At 35.4% G+C, this 22548-nt stretch overlaps 3 protein-coding genes across 3 annotated transcripts in view; 1 reads left to right on the top strand and 2 right to left on the bottom strand.

Annotated features, from left to right (window-relative positions):
- Positions 1-22548, bottom strand: part of LOC127837258 (uncharacterized) — a 405532-nt gene that overhangs the window by 165073 nt on the left and 217911 nt on the right. The gene's annotated exons all lie outside the window — the stretch shown is intronic.
- LOC127840007 (piggyBac transposable element-derived protein 4-like) lies at positions 4655-5188 on the top strand. The gene has a single exon (XM_052368396.1). The coding sequence runs from the start codon at positions 4655-4657 to the stop codon at positions 5186-5188; it is 534 nt and encodes a 177-aa protein (XP_052224356.1).
- Positions 5368-15619, bottom strand: LOC127840006 (uncharacterized). Its single transcript, XM_052368395.1, has 4 exons — positions 14915-15619; positions 6504-6657; positions 5930-6150; positions 5368-5601 (listed from the first exon to the last, which is right to left on the bottom strand). The coding sequence occupies exons 1-4, from the start codon at positions 15617-15619 to the stop codon at positions 5368-5370; spliced, it is 1314 nt and encodes a 437-aa protein (XP_052224355.1).

Below are 22548 nucleotides of genomic sequence, written 5' to 3'. Positions count from 1 at the left end.
CAATGTTGGTTTCGAGCTGGTTACGTACACATGCAGCAGGCCGGAACGATTTAACAATTTAAAAGTTCACCTACGGATCATACCTATAAAGTTTTGTTAAGCGGCTGAGGAGGAGATATCGTTAAAATGAAAAGTTCGCGCATGACAATGAAAGGCGATCCCAAAAACTCACATTGTTATTTGCGCAGGTGATTGCAAAAATGTATTTATATCTTAAGTACAAAACACATATTATTATACTTTATTTTTCCGCTTCAACAGAAAGAGTTGAATCGCAAATTATTATTCTGTTAAACCTTAACTTATGATAAAGCCAGTACAATTTCTTTATGCTTCAGATCAGAAAGAACGATGTTTGTTAAAACAATTTGTCCAAGCAAAACCGTGACCTTCTGTAACAAAACGTATAAACCACAAAGACAAACTATATCTATTCAAATCGCAATCCGATTAACATGACTAAACTATAATATAGAGCTAAACCATTACATTATGTTAGAAACAATGCATATTGCTATTTGATATACTCAATCCACATCACCGATATTAAGTGTACGCACATGTTGTTTTTCAAATAATCTCCAGAGCCATTATGTAAACTCGAAAGAATTTCGAAAGCTTTATTTGTCTTATCATTATCATTGACACGTTCAAGTCGAATAGTTTAAGATAAAAAAGCACTGTTCATAGATTTACAAACATACACTTTTTGTCAAAATTTCGATACTGTATAATAATGACATATTTCTACATAAACATATAAATAACGCAGTTAACAACAGTAACCTAAAAGTCATAATAATACACAGAACCATAAGACATGTTGCTTTACAAAGTAATTATCTGTAACAATTGAAAACAAATTATTGTTGGCATTTTGTATTCATTTTCGTAAAAGATAGCATGGATCGCTTGTTAAAAATAAACATTTATGCTAACTGAATAAAATCGGATGAATGCAATTATTAAAACATTTCTGTCACCACATTTTACCCTTTGGTGGAACAAGAGCTTTGTCACACACGAAACAACAGTTCCCTACCGAGTGAATGATGTCGGTGTAAGAACAGGATCTCCGTATTTCGTCAATCTAGACTAAGTACTTTTTAGTAACGGTAGGACAAGGTTTGGGCTGTCAATGATTTCTGTAATCATTGAATCAACAATTTAGGACTGAGTTCATTTTGATATCGCATCATCCAGATTTTGGTTTTCAGTTATTTCTGTAATCATAACAAACACTTTTTTAGTGTGACGAAAAAACAACTGAAATAACTATCAAATTATCCATATGGCCCTCTATCCACATAACACAAACATTTAGCATAATTACTGTTTGGTCGATGTGTTGCAGGATGCAGATCGTTTTTTTCACTTGTGTATGTTATCATAGAAATGAATGTTTGTCTGACGAAAAAAAAGAAGAAATAACTTGCGCCTTCCCACATGTAAGTGTATCCTTGATTTGAACATTTAGCGAATGTTGTGATTTACATTGTAGTAATATACATGTTAACACATGCTGACATTCAGAAATCCCATTCTCTTAGTATAAATACAACGCTTTGTTGATTTTTTTTTGTTTAATTTATGTATTTAAGCGACAGTTTATTTAAACTATATAACGACATACATAAGCAAGAAAGACATACAATCAGCTGTCTCTAAAATACTGAAAATTAAGCCGGATTAGTAATACAATATTTGTATTTTATACTTAACTTGTACACAGTCAACCAATTTGAACATAGGATACTCTTGTATGCTAACGTTTCGTGGAAAAAATTCTCATAGAACACTAACTCATTAACGCATACCTTAGTTAAATGATGTTAACAATTTCCAGACAACGTTAAATTTAACAACATTTGAGAATAAGTGATGGCGAAGATAAAAAATTCAACGGGCTGAAAGATTGATTTATAAACTGTTAAGTTTGTTAATCCCTTAACAATTTATGATATGCTTACATGATACCTTAAAGGGATCTTTTCACGCTTTGGTAAATTGACAAAATTGAAAAAAGTTGTTTCAGATTCGTAAGTTTTCGTTTTAGTTATGATATTTGTGAGGAAACAGTAATACTGAACATTAACCATGCTCTAATATAGCCATTATATGCATCTTTTGACGATTTTAAAACCTAAAAATTATAAAGCGTTGCAACGCGAAACGATTGAATAATTTGGAGAGTTCTGTTTTTGTCGTTAAATTTTGTGAAACTACGAAGATTGCTTATATAAGGTATAAAATACGTCAATAATGTGTACTCGGCGGAATAGCTCAGTAGGCTGAAGCGTTTTTACTTCAGGACTCTGGCAGTACTCCAGGGGTCACTGGTTCGAAACCTGCTCCGGGCAATGTTCTTTTCCTTTTTTAAATTTTTTTCTTGATTTTTTACTGGAGCTTTTATGATCCAATGTTTACATTTATCAATATAAAGCATTTAATGAATAAGTTAAAAAAATGCCAAAATCTGTGAAAAGGCCCCTTTAAGCAAAAATATTTAATATTAATATTGAATATTAAAGCAAAGATACATACAAGATATTTCCGCCATAATCATGATAAGATGAATCAAAGACAAACAATCAATTTAAAGTATTCTCTTATTACACAGCTACAAAGTCACAAGTTTCATGTTCCGAACAAATCATTCCAAATTTTTAGGAAACACAAAGGTTTTTATTATAAAAAATGCTCTGTTTTCCTGTATTCTTAAATCACACAATACATCTATTATAACTGACTGTTTCAAGGAGTTGTGTTATTCATGCAAAACAGCCGGTCCTGAGCATTCACCAATGCTGCACAAACGTAACACAATCATGATTATCTGCCCTTGACCGTTATCAGAATGCCTAAGCGCTACTTCGATGCTTCTTACGCTTTATCGCTCGCTATTTCAAAGCTTCTGGTTTCCGTGTTAAATGCTTAACTCAAAATTTTTGTTACGTTAGCTCTGTGAAACATATCATGTTTGGAACGAATGGGCATGAAGCTTACAGATTGTATGTTCGCTTGTGGTTTATCACAAAACATCAAAAAAAGTAACAGACACGAGTGTAGCATATTAAATCGCTCCATCGTTATCATCTTCTAGTTCGTTCAATATTGCAACACTTATTGAACTGTATCTGATTGCACACAGAGTGCCGTGTACAGCTCATATTCTTTTACAACGACCAATTAACAGCGTCATCTATATTTAGACTTCATGCAACATGTATACGTCATTTTCTGGAAATTAGGAGAAAGTAAAAGCGAGTTTTCGAAAATAAACCAACGTTTTTTTCTATTTAATTTGTCATAATTATTTATATTTTGTGTTGTCTGTGTATGTTTGTTTGGTTCTCATTTCTTTTAGCAAGTCTTATGAAAATAAATATCGTAATGGTAAATGTTTAAAGCAAGTCCCGTTTCCGAGGTCATATAAGAGAATTACTTCGATATGTTTACTGACATACACTATCATTGTTTTGACAGACGACACGGGCTTATCTAAAGTTAGTGTTTCGTAATACACAGGGTATTGGATTTTTGATGCTTGATTGAGCAATAAAACAAAGACTCAGTCGGCGGTTTTCAGTAGGCCTTTTGTACTGACCAACATAATAATTAATAGTGCACGTGCTTATCTAATATTAGGTATAAAAAACACGGGTCCTAGACACGCTGTGCTTGTTTGGGCAATAAAACGCAATCCCGCTGGCTATTTTCAGTAGCACACGTGCTCAGAAACTAACGAGTTCGAATAATAAAGCACAGAGGTTATGATCTGAACACTGCATGGTGTCTGGACTGAAACAAAATGCCGACAAATCAAAAGATTAAGCGCCTAATGTTTCAGTATACAATTCAATAGTTTAAGGTGCTGTTCTCACTGCATTTCCTATTGCATTCGCATACGCTTGTATTACTTGTTAAATCCTCGTATTATTTGCACAGATTTATTCTGTTACCATGGCTGATTACTTAGATCAGTTATTTGACAGTGACTCTGATGTGTCTGAGTTTTCTGGCTTTTCTGAGTTTGACTCTGATATTGAAGTCGGTGATTTGTCCGATGATAACATTATTCCCGATACTGAGGTTGCCAATGATAATTGGATAGACGACTTCAATCCATTTAGAGTGCGTCTACACAAAATATATGACCTAAAAAAATCATAACGTAAATCTATTGCAGATTTCAAAATGTCCAAACCATTTTTTTTTACATTAGTGACTGCTTCCACCACATAATATCTATGCCCTAAACATAAATCAACTTAATGCATGTACATGATGTAAAATCAAATATTACAAATTACACGATCATATCATAAATAATTGATGTTATAATTGTTAATAATTATTATATAATAATATCATCATTTTGTTAATAATATATTTTTTTTCTTTGTTTTAAACATCAGTTTGATGAGTTCAACGAGCAGCCGGGAGCACACCTGCCAGAGGAATTTGATGTGAACACAGCCACTCCCATCGATTACCTTTGGCTGCTTTTTTCGCCCCAGCTGCTTCAGTCCATTGTTGGGTATACGAATGGGTACCTCGCTTGGCGGATGGGACAGCCGGACACCCCGATGAACACCCGATGGCAGGACACCACTGAGGAAGAGATGAGGGCATTCCTGGCCATCAACATAGTATGATACTGATGGGAATCAACATGCTCCCCAATGCCGAGATGTTCTGGTCTACCGATCCATTCATCAATAATGCTGGAATCACCAACACCATGACCTGCAACAGGTTCCAGAAGCTGGTCCAGTATTTTCATATTGCCGACCGGACAACTGCGCCAGGAAGGGGAGAGACAGGATATGACCCACTCTTCAAGCTGCGACCTGTCATGGAGAGCGTCAGCCGGACCTTCCAGGAGATATACACTCTCAACAAGGAGGTCTCCGTTTACGAGGCCATGATAGCGTTTACCGGCCGCGTCAGCTTTCGACAGTACATGCCCGCCAAGCCAATCAAGAGAGGAGGAATCAAGGTGTGGATGCTCTGCGATGCCAGTACAGCCTTTCCTGCTCGTTTCGAGGTATACTTGGGACGACAGAACAACCAGATGGAACACGGATTCGGCCACAACGTAGTGATGAAGCTGATGGACCACATTTACCACTCCTTCCGCTGGTCGTTCTTTGACAACTTCTTCACATGTTTACCTCTCATGTAGCATGCCCACGCTCGTAAGTTAAAACAGGATGTCGACATGAGATCTCGAGCATCTTGTAAATACGAAAGAACTGCCTTTTCATCTAAAAAACTTGACATTATATTGTCCACGTATAGGTTTTTTTTCATCATTTTGCTCGCCAAATTATCACTGTTTTCTTCAAGGTGCTTCTGTAGCGTCTAATAAAAAGGCGAGCAAGTGGCCCAAAATAAAACTGTCTTAAATCTGTACGTCTGTAGAGGGATATCTACGTCAGATGGGTCACCTAACCACAGGAATCTGGCGACTTCTTTGTCAAACTCTTGAAGTCCAATGTGTAGAAACGCCTTCTCGATATCGGTACTAGCCGCAAACTCGTTAAGTCGAAACTTGACCAATATGGATGTCAAGTCGTTAAGATCTGATGGGTTTGACTGCAGGCAATCATTCAGACTGGGTTACTCTTTGGTTTGGCGGCAACTGCAGTCATACACAATTCGCAATGGTGTCGTTTCTGAGTCTTTCTGTACGGGATGATGTGGACTGTAATGTACCTTTCCGTCGTTCCTCAACCGTTCTCTTTCCGGTACTTTTTCGATAAAGTCTGTTCTTTCCTGGTCTGCTATAATTTTGCTGTAGCATCTCAATGCACTGGGATCTTTACTGAAACGCTGTATTGTGTTTTCTGTTCTTTTTGTTATTGTAAGTATGTAGGTAAATTGTCGAAATCCTGTTTCCATGGTAATCGTGCCTCGTACTTGCCATCTTTGAAGATATGTGTGTCTTCTGATACTCTTCCATGACACTGACGACTGTTTCATCGTTTTCGTCGGCAGATTTACCAATACTGTCTAGTGTCCAGAACCGATCTTTGTTGATTGAATTTGGCGGCAAAGTCATAACATTCATGACGTAGTCTGCACGAGCCTGGGATGGACGCTGATTCCCTGGACCTGACAAAAAGTATCCTATATTAGAGGCCACTGCAGTGGGACCATTACCACGTATTATTATGTCTGCCACGAGTTGCCAATATTATAATAATTTGCATTAATCAAAAACGATATTTAAAACACGTCGTCTGTTGTCACCGGATATGCCAGCTTGAGTTCTCGTAAGTATGGCAACGAAATTACTTGCCTCTGTACACTTTTTTGAATAGGAACTGCGATTGTGGGTACAATCAGCACACTCATCTTTATATTATTGCCATAGTCTGTCTTAATGTAAATTTCCGCAGTATCTATGTGTCGCACTTCGTGACTTCGTTTTCCAAACGAGGCTACCTGAATAGTATCAGTTCCGGTACGAGGTAAGTAAATTTCGGTAACGAAACTTCGCTGTGCCCCTTCGTCCAGCAATATATTGGCGGAAGCCGTGTACTGAGCGTATCCTACCTCCGCCACCGCTGTTTTCAGCAACACGTCAGTGCTTGCGTTGCCGGCATCATCATATGAAATGCCTGCTTCCGGTCGACTTGTAGAATAGCACTGAAACACTGCATTTCTAGAGCAAATACTTAAGTTATGTCTCTTGTCACAAAAACTACAGGTTCTTCTAGATTTACACTGGTGCAGATGGTGTTTGCCAGGACAATGGAAACATAGCTGCTTCTCCTTCAAAACGTCATGTCGTTAATTCATGTCAGGATAAGTTTTGCACTCGTTACTGTGGTGATTTTTCTGACAAAATGCACATTTATGAGGAAACTTTCTTGTCTTGGAATCACTGTAGTTATTTTCAGTAGTAGATGGAACCCCCTTACCTCTTGTACTGGCGTGGAACAACGCAGTCGGGTTGTGTGCTTACGCTTCCGGAATAGTATTCAAGCTTCGGCTATCGATCTCAAGAATGTTACTATATTTGTCGCGCGTCTTAGGTCTTGCAACGTTCAATCGTTGTTCTAGTTTACTCGGGCGAGATTGTTCCAGATGTCGGCGGGTAGTTTGTCGATCACCATCGGAACCAATAAACTACCATACATGTCTTGGTTCTGTCCCAACGATTCGAGACCACGGATGTATGTTTCCATTATACCATAGAAAGATCTCAGACTGCTGACCGTATAATTTGGCGGTTGGAGTGTTAGTAAGGATTCCATCTTGGCATGAATGATCTTACTTTGCTGTCCGTAACGCTCTCGCAATAAATCGACCGCGCGCATGTAATTCGCGTTCGTGAGTGCAAACCTTTGAACTGTTATGGCTGCTGTGCCTTCAAGCTGAGCTTTAAGTATCTCAATAAGTGTACATCCGTCAGGTTAATATTGCTATGAACAAAGGAGTTAAACGAATCTCAGAATGGCTGCCACTGTGATAAATCTCCATCAAACTTTAGTAATGACAGTTTAGGCAATTTGCTGAATTGTGTATTCGAGCTACTGGTTACAGGAAAAGGTTGTCCAATTTTGTTCGATGAATTTTCGTTTTTTGACTGCTTATCTTGTGGCTGTGCTTAACATCCATGTGTTGGTACAACTTGAGCATGTTTGCTGGTAGATTTTTTGGAGTAGATATTGCCGGAATTTCCGAAGTTTGACTTCTAGGTCGAATGTGTATTCTTCGGATTCCAGCATCTCGTCCGGTGTAGATTCGGCGACGGTAAGCGAAAGAATCTTCTCATTAAGACTCTGAAGACTGCATACTTTGTTCTGTAGTGATTCGATAGTATACTCGTTTTGTAACATGTCATCTTCTTCGTTCACTTCTGACAATTTTTCAATAAATCGCTCAAGGATTTTCTTTAAACCGAGCCGCTGACTCAGTTGCTTTTCTAGATCGTTGATTCTCGTTATGGTTTTCGTCACGGCACCAAAATATGTTGGTGGAATACGCGTTGTGTAAAGAAATATAAGGAGCGATATGCAGGTTCAACCTTTTTCTTGCATCTCATAATATCAACAACAAATATCGGGTGTGACGTTATAACGGATAATCGTGCATGAACGTAACGTAACAAATGGCGCGTTATATGCATCAACGTTACGAAATCCTAACACGTGTAAATTTATCACAATGTGCTTATCTATCCATATACATTTATCAAAATGTGCTTATCTATCCATATACATTTACACGGGTCGGGACTTTTTTGCTTGTTAAACAGGGGTATAATTCTTAAATCTTTAGTACAGTGAAGCTGTGGAATTCTCTCCGTGTATGGCTTATAATGACTTTTAACGGTATCGGAACCTGTTTCGCATATCATCACAAGTGAAGTTTTCAATTCGCAAGGAATTCTTCATTTCTATCATTAAACTATCGAACGATGTATCCTCAACACATTTAAAGCTAGATTTGCTTCTACTTTTCTCCAATTCACCTACGGTAGATTTCAGACGACATACCGAATCTTGTTCAAGGCGGCGCTGCAGGAGAACAACGTGTTCGTTAATTCCAAATGTTTCAACGTGTTCACTATAGATTAACTGTTGTTTTGCGTCATTTAAAAACTGTTTATTTTATTGTTTATTTTTATTCTTTCTCAAATCGCTTTCTTTTTATTAGCATTCTCAAGTTGCGCATGCATTGCTAAGAGTTTCTGTTTTATAGTTTAAAGTGATGACAACGCTTTACTTTCTATATCAAATACCAATTCTACGTGTTTGCGTTCATGTTCCAAAAGACGCTTGCCTTGTTGATGCAAGTCATGAAAGACTGTCTTCAGTCCGGAACAATCATGCAAAACATTAGCCAGTACCTTAAGTTCTTCGCACTTTCTGTGATCAGCCATAGCACAATTATTACAGCATGTCGTATCATGGTCTTTACACAGATAAACAATTTCTTCCTTTTCGTGATTCGAACATGCAATCAAGCTCTTCAGAAATTCCTTTATCTGCCGTGGAGGTACGTCCGCAAGTTCACACAACTTGTGGTGCTTGAAAACTTTTATCCTTGCATGATCCTGTTTACACTAACCACAAAGTGGTTCCTCACATTCTCTACAATACACAACACCCTCTATTTCACCTATATGCTCCAAACAGGGGCCGCATAAGTATATTTGACAGACATTTTTCGTACCCTGGGAAGTGAAAGCAACTCCTAGTATGTATGTGCTAAATCGAAATTAGGGAGACGTTTACATAACTATTAGTATATCGATCGACTTTGACCATTATTGTGTAAATAAAGAGCACAATCGATTTGTAAGTTCATTAAAGGAACATAATTACCTCATAAAGATGTATATATGATAACGTGGTTATATCCCGTGTTATAATGAGTACATGTGTATGAATTGTACAAGTATATGTATTGTATGCGCATCGCTGTAAATCACAATTGATAGGCAATAACATATTCATCTGTTTAATGTGAAAGTTTTGTTATTTATGGTTGCATCTACGATTTAAATATCAACATTTAATGTTCGCATACTTCCAACAACTCACAGATAAGAACGAGGGAAGTGAATAACATATACGAATAAGCACTTATGTGTTCCGTTTTGTTTATTTTTTTTGTAAAATGATATTCTCATTCATTTGTTTCTATTATTATTAACGCCACAGCGAATGATGTTTACAGGAACCTTTGAGAGAAACAAGATTTTTGCAAATAAAGGCTATTTGTACATATAATTGGGAATTTCCGAAAAGAATCATTCCATCTAGTATGTAGTTTTAAAGAATATAATCAGTCATAACGTCAAGATATAAACATTGTAAGGCAAACAAAAAGGCCCCATATTTTAATATGACAAGTGTTTCTCAGAACCCAGAAAGTATTTGTTGATTGTATACATGACATTTGTATATTATTATAAGTCATTTCTGTCCCCTAGAGGTGAAACCGGAGGGGACTTATGGTTTGCGCTCTGTGCGTCAGTCTGTCATTCTGTCTGTCAGCCTGTCTGTTAGTCTGTCTGTCAGTCCGTCACACTTTTCTGGATCCTGCGATAACTTTAAAAGTTCTTCATATTTTGTCATGACACTTGAAACATGGGCAGATGGCAATATGGAGATTGTGCACGTCAATTCATTTTGTTCCTACGTCAAGAATTTTGGTTGCATTGGCAAGAAATAGAAATAAATTACTGACAATGGTGGCGTTTCACCGGTAGGGGACCATATTGCTTGACAATATCTTGTTATTTGTGTAATTTTTAGAAGTTTTGTCATTGAAACCCTTTCAGGTAGCAAGGGCTCTTTAACTTATCACCATTATACGTATAATCATCAGCATCAATAGCACTGTGTCTGGTGTATATATATATATATATATATATATATATATATATATATATATATATATATATATATATATATATATATATATATATACTATCTTTATTAACAGTAGCCCTATTACGTACATGCTAATTAGCTAATTATTGTAGAAAGTTATACAAGTACTAATAACTGCTACATGTGTGATTGTTACAATGTTTTAGTTAATCATATGTGGGTGGAAAACAACAGCAATTGCTATAATTTATTGCGTCAGTTGTCAGATTAGCCTACGTGTACAATATTGCAATCACAACAACAATAACATCTTTAAGATTAGTGACACCTTTGGACATAATGAAGTGTGGATGTAAATGCGTGCAGTTAAACATGTATTGTTTTGTTGACAGTCGGTGGCGATCGAGGAAATGAATTTATATACCACTGACGTTTAATAGTTATTTCGATTTTATTTATTGTTTGTTAATTGTTGTTACAATTAATTGGCTGCGCTCTACTTCAAACATTTTGGAAATATCCTTTTCTCATCGATGTTTTAAAAAATCTGAACATATGTCGATTTTTTTTACCTTTAAACGTTTACCTTTAAACGAAATGCATGAAAACAAATCCAAAACGTTGGCTTGACTTACCACATTTAATAAAAGCAGATGATCAATTTTACTGCACATTTTTAGAATAAAACTATGTTATCGTTAATATACTTGATAGCAGACGGAATAAATGTGTGAAAGCGGCAATGCAGTGAATAAAAAATAACAGTTGTATTAGCAATCTCACTGCTGAAATGGGGCCTTAAGTCGATCATTTGCATTTATTAGATTTTTCGCAGTTGTCCTAAGTGTTTCAGTCCAATCACGGAGGTCAGTTTAACACCTTACACATTCCTATGTTACCTATTGGAAAAGTACACTCCTATGCCGGTTACTGACAACTTCCTTACTTAAATCAGAAGTATAATGGCCGTAGTAAGAATTTCGTGACAAATTCTTACAAACAATATGTGTCCGGGCCGGAGAACGAACCCACGATCCTCAGATTCGTGGCCCAGGGCTCTACAAACTGAGTTAGATGGACGTCTTCATGACTTTTTAAGATAGCACGTGCTAACGTTGTCATTTATGGCCGTACAGAGAATGTAAAAAAAACAGAGAATACTAAATTAATTAATTAACGAAAAGTGTTAAAAGTAATGCCTTAATGTGTGTATGTCTTTACTTGTCGTACAAACGACTTAGTTTGTCACGGGTTTGACTTGCAACTAGTTGGAATGAGATAATTAACTCTTTGTAACGATATAATCAACCAATCCGAATTCAATTATATTAAAAATTGAGAATATCTCCGATTTCTATAATACGAATTCACAGAAGCTTTCCATGTACCAGCACTGAAACATCCGTAACATAACAACGTCAGTTGTAAACCTGACTCCTCAAAAATAATGTTTTCGTTGTAGAATCTAAGTATATGATTACCACGATAACACAAGTTATCCGATGGGATACCTAATAATTCAATCACCATGCTGCCATAGGTTATCACGGTTTTAGTCAACAGTTACCATTATACTATTGATTTTCCATTGCAGATGCTAAGTATTCAAATTTCGTGATAAAAAGGTTTTTGCTCTTAAATACATACGGCATTGGGTACGTGTTAAATAACAAGTTCGATTTGGGTACATGCCACACAACACAATATATTCACAAGAAGTCATTGCCGTAAAAGCATATTAGTAATAATTTGAGCATTACAAAGTTTAACAACTTCTTTTGACAACAATTTTCTACTTACGACTTGTTTTGTGTAGAGTGTTTCTTAAAGGCTCTGAACAAATTTAAAACTAAGGTATGCAATCTTTATAAACTTATATTGATGCAACTTATAGTGTAGTTCGTGCCTCAATTAAAAGCTTTAAAATATTTTTATTGTTCACTATTATCAGTGTTGTATTGTTGAACATATTTTATCATAAATTATGTGGTTGATTCTTAACATATCTGTTTACATACAGTTTTCGAAGGGATAAAAAAGTGTACTTGTTGGTTAAAAATGAAATTTGTGTGTAGTTTGCAATTACCATAACAGAGGTAAACCTTTGTAGTATGTTTGCAAGATATTACCATTTTAACATACACTTTCTGTTGTAGTACATAAATATGATATTTTCCGCCGACTAACGGTCCTGTCACGCGATATGCATATATTGTTAAGGTAATTAAATCTTTCAAAAAGAGCATATCAAAGTTTAATCATTTATAATATAATTTTATAAAAATCTCCTCTAGATGTATATCTGTTTTTTATTTATACTCTATGACCTAATATTTTGATAATAGTGAAAAGTATTGGTAACATAGCTGTTAAAGGCAATTAAGCAGTAGCAGTAAAATTATTATGAATAGTGTTCACATAAAGTACCTTTTTCAGCAACGGACTTAAAGTGATTCAAAATTTCAACTGGTAATTTGTGTAAGTGTGAGTTTGAATCCCACTAGAATCGTGCACGAAAACAACTTGGCAGTGTGCTGTTGCTTAATGATGTATTCGCTTTAGGTCTTATATGACAAATTTATACTTGAAAAGACAGAATACGCATTGGTTTAATACACAAATTAATGTGGAATAAAATAGTGTCGATAAGTCCATTGAATACTTAGTACTAATTTTTGTTATGATCGGATGATGTTTGATAGGTTTAAACATGCATATCGCGTGACAGGACCGTTAGTCGTCGGAAAATACAATTCAACATACATTATTTGTGTTGAAATTAATTTACAATCAGTGAAGGCACAAAACGATAAAAGAATTTGATATAATTTAATAATATATAACGCACATAATTAATTATTGTATCATAATTTAATGTAAAATGATTCACAATTTCGTCGCTTGATTGCTATAGTGCTCTAACTACCATTTTCATTTTTTGGAAAAAACGCATGTAAAGGTTAAACCTTTATTTTCCCACTTTTTTATGCACGTATGTGGAAAAAACGGAGAATATGAATATCATTAAATATTAACGTTAGTAAATTATATGTTAATGTTATTTGCAATCTTATGTATGGAGATAGAGCATTCTGGTAAAAAATCGTTAATGCTGAACTGCTCTATCGGGACATGTTATCGGTTACGGATCTAGACATTGATTAATTGGACGTCATGGAGCAGGATCATTACAGTTCTGAAATAAAACTCAGTCACTTGGTGTAAATTCTGGCAATTGATAGGCTAATCTGAGCGTGAATTCTACTTTGCTCTTAGTCCCGGAGATGGTTCAGTACAGCATTCACTCGATTACGTCATATTAAAGATCCCGTTCTCACGAACACAGCGATATAAAATAATCATTTTTGAAAAAAATGGAGATAGAGCACTATAGCAATTAAGCGACGATTTGATAAACATACACGCAACACAATTGAAACAAGCATTGTACACGTTCAAAATTTCGTGTATATAAACATTATTTAATAATAGAAAATATAAATGTTCACATTATTTGAATGTTTATTGAATTTTATAGGCATGCAAATCTCTCAGCCAAATGTATAGAATTTCAGATATGGCTTTCCGATTGGTCCACCACCAGTAATGACAAATTTATCAAACTTGCTGTCAAAACATATTCCATATGTGTAATCCGTTTCATTCAGAACACATCTAATATGTTGACCATTAGGACTGAATTGATGGATGCCACGACGAAAGCATATAACATATACATTGCCACTAGAATCCACGGCTAATTGACGTGGATACTTAAGATGTGGGTGCTTATATTCAAAAACTTTTGCTCCATTTAAGTGCAAAGCAAATAACTTGTCGGATTCACTATCTGAAATTATAATCATGAGGTTAGACGCATTAAAATAACAAAAACTTAAACTCGACTTTGTAATGTATAAGCTTAAACTGATTTCACGAAGCAACGTTCCGCCACTATTAAGAATGTCTATCTGCCCATGCGTCGACGACAAACATATGTACTGTTTATTTGTGGTATTTCTTGTGACATCATGATACGGGATTCTTGTTTTGAGTTCAGTTACAACGTGCACATTTCCATAACGCAGTTGTGCAAATGCGATTTTGCCAGCAGTTGGCGAAGTAATTACCATGTTCGTCGGACCTGTTTTAGAAACTGACCAAGGCATACAGTCACATATTATCAATTTTGATAATACAAAATCACTTTCTTCCTCAATCACTAGTAACGCATTTACTTCGTGTAAAGATATCACGATGTACTTATCTATCCATATACATGAACCCGGTTCGGGTCTTTTATCCTTGTCAAACAGAGGTATAATACTTAAATCTTTAGTACATTGAAGCTTTGGAATTCGCTCCGTATATGATGTATAATGTCTGTGATCGGTATCGGAGCTTGTTTCGCTTACATCACAAGTGCAATCTTCTATTCGCAAGGAATTCTTAACCTCTAACAGTAAACTATCAAATGAGGTATCTTTAACACATTTAAAGCTAGATTTGCTTCTTCTTTTCCCCAATTCACCTATGATTGATTTCAGACGACATACCGAATTCTTGTCAAGCTGGCGCTGCAGGAGAACAAGTTGTTCATTTGTTCCAAATTTCTCAACCTGTTCAATATAAGTTGACTGCTGTTTAATTTCATTAAAAAACTGACGTGCATTATCGTTGTTTCTTTTTATTTTATCTCCTATAACTTTCTTCTTATCAGCAATAGATGATAGCACTTCATTCTCCAGTTGCGCGTATATGTCTAAGAGTTTCTGTTTAATAGTTTGGAGTGAAGCCAACGCTTGATTTTCTATTTCAAAAACCAATTCTTTGTGATTTCGTTCATGTTCTAAAAGACGCTCACCTTGCTGTTGAAAGTCATGCAACACTATCTTCAATCCAGTACAATCCACTTTAATATCATTCAAAATATCAGAAAGTACCTTTACTTCGTCGCACATTCTGTGATCAGCCATCACGCACTTATTACAGCACGTCATATCGTGGTCTTTACACAGATAAACAACTTCTTCATTTTCGTGATTTGGACAGGCTATTAGGTTCTTCAGAAGTTCTTGTATCTCCTGGGGAGGTACGTCCGCAAGGTCACACAACTTGTGGTGCTTGGAAACCTTTATCCTTGAATGATCCTGTTTACACTGCGCACAAAGTGGTTCCTCACATTCTTTACAATACACAACGCCCTCTATTTCGGCTTTCTCCGCCAAACAGGGGCCGCATAGGTATTGTATGACAGACATTTTCGTATAAATTCTAAAAATTCATATCCGTATGTTTATATGCTAAATCGAAAGTAGAGAAAAAGACCTGGCATATGCACACACATCAGTATATCAGTCGACTGTGTCACTTACTGTGTAACAGAACAAAGATAACTACCTTTTGAACAATTTATAGATGCTAGTTCCCCTTATATTATAAGTACATACAATGTTTGCACATCACAATCCACAAGCGAGTACAGCTATATGTTGTGTTCTTATTATTCTTAAGCATTACATAAATCGTTTCACAAACTGGTTCTTCACAGTCTCTGCAATTCACATATTCCTCTTTTTCCGCTTTCTCATCCAAAAATGGGAAATATAAATCTTTTTTACAGACAAGTTCACGCTCATTGGAACAAAATCGCCTACGCCTATTTATATTCTAAATCGAAAGTAGGGAAAATACCAAGCGTGTACATACCTGCCTGAGTACGATGTGGTATGCGTTATCAATCGTGATACATCCGCTATCTCCGGACTCCTCCGTAAGATAGTAATATAATTATGGAATAAATCGTCTGCAGATCCAGAGTGATTCGTTATCACACGATTGTGACCTACGCTAATTTAATCACAGAATGCGATCGTGAAGAATAAGAATTAAAGTTAGCCTCTGGCGAAACCACTCCGTTGAGGAGTGCTTCTTTACCAGTTTGCAATATAGTGTGTAACGTATTAAACAATACTTTTAATGTATCATACGATACTTAGTAGGTCATTGCAATCGTCTGTTTTAAATATACTTAATTACAAAATAAAGCTTATCATACATAATCCCTGAACTTTGTCACAGCAAATGTATTTAGTGTATGGTGGCATATACCTGTCTTACGATAACCAACTCACGAGCAGTAAGGTTTGAACAATATATTCTCTTTTAACGATTATTATACTTTACTATTTGTGTTTTGAAACTTTTTAATAGTCCATGATATCATAGTACCAAACGGTGACGTAGGTTGCATTTATTGGGACTTCAAAGCTATCAAATATCTAACTTACACAAGTGCACCGTAATCTAACACAAATGATCGTTACACGAAAGCAGTATCGATACATAATAACTTGTTCCCGTCTTCCGCAATACATGAACACTCGTTTGTATTTATTTTGCTGACGTAAAACAGTACACCGTATGAGGCACGTTAACTTATTTTTGCGTTGGGTGTTTCAATGTATTTTACTTACGCAAACATCATATCGATTATTAATGTACAATCCAACATATAATGCGTTCATCTCATTACAAGTCTGAACATTAAAGTGAAAATCAAATAATGGTGTCCGTGTTGGATGAGTTCATTCAAGTGTTTAGTTAAGTAGATATATCTTACTCAGAAAAGCATCGTGAACGATATCAACATAAGTGTCGGCTTGCTCCATTGGAAGATCGCTGGACTACAAGCCCGTGTTACATGTGGTAAGATTTATGACCCGAACATAAAGCTTTTGCAGGAATTTATTTTGAAATTGTTCATACTACGTAAGCATGAGCACTAAGCACGGGTGTCAAACATGAAACAGGAAAAGTTTAAATACGTTAACTCACCACCGTTATGTGAGTAAAATACGCAAGAAATGGCCTCTTATACCTTGAATCCCACCCCTCTCTCACCCACCTACACCCCGAAATAAACACGTTAACTTGTAGAGCTTTGCTAATTTTGATGTTTTAGTTAAATTTAGACGGAAATGTGTGAGTCATTTCTATAATGTGTCAAAAGCAGTTAAGTCAGTTAAGTATTAAACAATTCAAAAGCGCAATAATCATGCAATTATTATAATCAAACGTTAAAGATCTCTGCGCGTCCTTTACATGAAATATATTTAACGTGAGAAGTTTTGTATAAATCCCCCTGATAGTGTTTGAGTAATGTCCTGGAAAAGTAACCCGAGGGCCGCACAACAGTCAAGCCGGAAAAACATTATGCCAGTATGCATCGCTCTTACATTTTTCTTGTGCTGGCGTTTATTAATAATTACACGATTTATAAACAATTTACGTGATTTTTTTTAAATAAATCTTATGTTTTTAAATAAGGAATTTGTTTACATGGTTACGTATTTGCATTAGATGTTGTTCAATGTAGCAAAAACTGTAATATTTCAAATCGTTTGTAATAATTGTAATTACAGTGAAAACGATAACAAATGGTAACAAATGTGCTTTCACTAGAGTTTGAACCCTGGACCTATGGAAGCAAAGGCAAACGTTGAATCACCTTATCACACAGGCGTTTGAATTTTTATTGCAGTTTAAACGGTATGACGGTTTTGCAATTATAGATGAAAAGCATTGTAATTATAAATTCTAGCTAATTATTTACATGGTGATTTATAAAATTAAAAATATTATAGTAAAGGTATTTAAACAAAATCTCAGTCAAACGAATATAAATAATTACTACGAATTGCTGGTGTACTAAATTTAAGTTTAATTATTAAATAGTTGTTCTTGTTTTGTTTTCGAAAAAACCGATGTTATGTTCCCATTTAAGCAAACATTACATTTGTGTAACTGAATAAAATAAGATCAATGCATTTTAAAGGATTACAACACTTCTATCACCTCATTTTACCATTATTGATGGAACAAGAGCTTTAACACAGACGAACAGCAGTCCCATACCGGATAAATGCTTTCGGTATAAGAACACGATCTCCATATTTCATCAACCAAGCCTTAGTACATTTATTAATTGTAGAGCAACGTTATAGGTTGAATGATTTAATGATTTCTTTAATCATAGCAATTACAATTTAGGACTGACGAAAAAACGGAAACAACATGCATATATTCCTTCTGTACACATTAAATTTGATTAACCTAGCTTAAGTACTTTTTTAGTAATCAACGGATTTATATGGTACATGTTACCAAAGTTTTGGTAAACATTCCCAAAACTTAAGTTCACTTAGCGATATCGCATCATCCAGATTTTTTTTTTTCTGTAATCATTGCAACAACAAATTTCGTGTGACGGAAAACCCGAAATAACTAGCAAAGTATCCATATGGCTCTCTTTCCACATAACACGTTTCATACATAAAGCTTAATTACGATTTGAATTGTCGCAGGATGCAAATCGTAGTTTTCAATCATGTATGTACATTGTACATGTAATCATAGACATCACAATGTTTTTCCGACGAAAAATGAACGAGATTACTTGTGCATTCCCCATAAATATGGGTAACACCGATGTGATCGTGAAGCGGATGTTGTGATTGACATTGTAGTAAATATACACATAAACATATGCTAACATTCAGAAATGGCATTATGTAAGGATATACTTTTTTAATACAGTGTTATTTTTCAAGTAATGTCTTTTTGTTGACAGTTGATCTAAAATAAATATAAAGATATATTTAAGCTATAAAGCAAGACAGCCACACACTCAGCTATCACTTACTGAAATTTAAGCCGTGTGGTTAATATACATGTACTATTTGTTTGATAACCTAAATTCCACGCAGTCAACAAATTTAAACATAGGACACTCTGGTGTGTAAACGTTCTGTGCAAATAGTGATCATAACACACTTACATATTAATAGCATGCGTTAGTATAGTATTTCTTTACATATAGCAGACAAAGTGTAATTTAACAGCATGTAATAGTAGTGGTACTGAAGATTTATAATTGAACGGGCTGAAAGATTGATGAATAAACTGCTTTCTTTGTTAATCTAAACAACTCATGGTATGCTCACATGATACTAAAGCACTGATACTTACTATAAATATTGAATATTGAAGCGGAAATATATACAGCGTTATTTTCTCCATAAACATGAGGAGATGAATCATTTACGAGCAATCAATTAAAATGCTTCTACTATGACACAACTACAAAGTCTTCATTATCGTGTTCCGAGCAAATCCATGCAAATTGTTAGGAAACACATTTGTTTTCATTATAAAAATATATTGTTTTCATGTATTCACAATATCACAAATTACATCTGTTATAATTGCCTGTTTTCAAATGTGTGTTATTCGTTCAAAACAGCCGGTCCAGAGTCTTCACCAATGCTGCACGCACGTACTTAATTCATTAGCATCTGACCTTGACCGGTATTGGAATGCCGACGCGCTGCTTCGATACCTTAATATGCTGTATTGCTCGCTATTTCAAAGCTTCTGATTTCCGTGTTGAATGCTTAACTCAAACATTTTGATTCGTTAGCTCTCAAAAGCATCTCATGTTTGAAACGAATGAGCATTGAGGTTATAGATTTTATGTGCGCTTATGGTTTACCACAGAAAAACAAAAACAGTCCCAGACACGAGCGTATCATACTAAATGATTCAATTTATTAATTCAATTTCAAAACAATCGATCATTTAGCAACATAACCTTATATTCGAACCTAAAATCCAATTAGCTGCGTTTATTGGTCAATTTAGCACTTTAATATATAGTTATAAACCTTTAAACCGCATGTATAAGCACTGCAAATCAGTTTTATTTACCGATAAACACAACGAAATTGAACAATATTTCTTACACAATAATCTGCTTAAACGGTTTTAAAACGTATACAAATATACAAATGGAAGATACATATCAAACAACATCTTGTAGACGACTTATGTGTTTCAGCAACCTTTTATTCAAATATATTTATGCACTCGGATATATGGGTTGTGAATCACACCAACAAGTGCAAATTTATCAAAAGTGTTATTGAAAGATAATCCACGTGGTGTGAATATTCTCTCCGACAACAGAGATCCAATGTACTTGCTCGTCGGGCTGATTTGCGTATGTTTTTCAAACACAATGCAATATATAAGTTGCCAATAGGATCCACAACACATTTATGTGGAAGAGACAGATTTGCGTGTTTATACTTGAATAACTTTTTGTAAAAAATACATATAGAGTGTTTTGAAGAGGTGTCCATAAAAACATCATTGTAAGGAACTCTCGTAGTCAAATTAGTTACAACGTGCATGTTTTCATGACGAAGTTGAGCAAATGCAATCTGGCAAGTGTTTGGTAAGCTTATTAAAACGTCGGTTGTGGCCGTCTTGGAAACTTATGAAGGCTGGGATTGGCATTCGTCAAATATTAGTAAATCACTCTGTCTATAAAACAACATCACAATGTAGTTTTGTATCCATATGCAGGAACAAGGGGTTGGTTTTGTTTTATGTTCATTTCAAAGAGGGGTATTTTACACAGATCAAATTCAGTTTGAATTTGTAGACTTCGTGTTGTATATGGCCGTGAATTGCTATTATCAGTGTCAGACAGAACCTTTCTCGCTTACATCACAAACAATGTCTGCAATTTGCAGAGTGTTCTTTATTTCCATTAGAAAACTATCAAAACAAGTATCCGCAGTACAGGTAAAATTCAATTTGCTACGATTTGTATCCTATTCACAAACAGTTGATTTTAGACGACACAGTGAATCTTTTTCGAGCTGGCGTTAAAAAAGCACAAGGTGTTCTTCTTTTGCACAAAATTTCTCAAAATGTTCAATATAAGATGACTGATGTTGAATATCATGCAAATAGTGTTGCAGTGTATCATTCTGTTTTTCTATTTGTTCACACATCGCTTTTTTCGTATCAGCAATAGCCGATAATACTTCATTTTCTAATAGTTCATACATGTCCAAGAGTTTTTGTTTTATAGTGTGAAGCGATGATAGTGCCTTCCTTTCAGTTTCATGAACCAATTCGTTGTGCCTGTATTCGTGGTCCGAAATACATTCATCTTGCTGTTTCAAGTCATGCAACACTGTCTTGAAATCAGAAATATCACCTTAATATCATGCAGTATATCAGACAGTACATTTAATTCCTCGCACTTTCTGTGATTAGCCATATCAGACTTACCACAGCATGTCACATCGTGGTCTGTGCACATATAAACAACGTCTTCCTTGTCATGAGCCGGACAGGCAATCAAGCCATTCAGAAGGTCTTGTATCTCCTGGGGAGGTACATCCGCCAGGTCAGACAATTGGTGGTGCTTGGAAACGTTTATCCTTGCATGCTCCTGTTTACACCGACCACACAGTGGTTCCTCACATCCCCGACAATACACAACGCCCTCTATTTCCCCTTTCTCTACCAAAATGTGGCCGCAAACGTATTTGTTCGTTAACCGTGAAACTTAATCACATCCACATATGCATATGCTTAATCCAAAGTAGGAAAATACCTGGCGTGCACATACTGTCAGTGAAACGATCGACTGTTTTATTGTTTTATTTTCTTTCAATAGAATCTATGCATAAATAAATGTATAATGGTCTATTATATAATTCCAAACTTATTGTTCGCTCGTTTGCTTTAGCAAATGTAGAAACTAAGTTAATGGCTGTAGCATTTTAATAATTAATTGACAGAGTAGGTAGTCTAAAAAGTCTTTTTTGTAGCATGGACGTTCGCAGATATGTTTTATGAGTTTTAGGTTTGAGAAGCTTCGCTCAGAACTATCCGCATAAAGATTCGCAGAGCTATAACAATGTTGGGGACACTTCCTGTTATTTTTCAATATTAAGTTTAGTACATCCTGTTGCGATGAACTGCGTGTAACTCGTCTTCAAATGGCTTTCAGTTCACTGCATGGATCAACTGCATCAGTATATTTGGAGTCTCCATGTTGAAAAGCTTTCTCAAGTAATGTTCCATAACTTCATAGCTAACTTTATTCTGCAAACTGTGAACATCATAGAGGAAACCAAACACTGAACTAATTTGTTGGATCAGAGAAAACCCTTTTTAACCGAGCGTATTGCTGTGTCAAGAAATGCAAAGTAAACGTTTACTTTGTAATTTGTCTTTTGGATCTTGAATAGGTTCGTTGTCATCTCGTTCGTATGCAAATTGCTTGTTCTTTCTTCTTATACGATTTGGTTCTGGTTCGAAAAGTGCT

Source organism: Dreissena polymorpha, chromosome 7, assembly GCF_020536995.1.
Source record: "Dreissena polymorpha isolate Duluth1 chromosome 7, UMN_Dpol_1.0, whole genome shotgun sequence".
Lineage (NCBI taxonomy): Eukaryota > Metazoa > Mollusca > Bivalvia > Myida > Dreissenidae > Dreissena > Dreissena polymorpha.
Note: the sequence above shows the minus strand (reverse complement) of the source record. Positions and strands in the feature narration are given on the sequence as shown.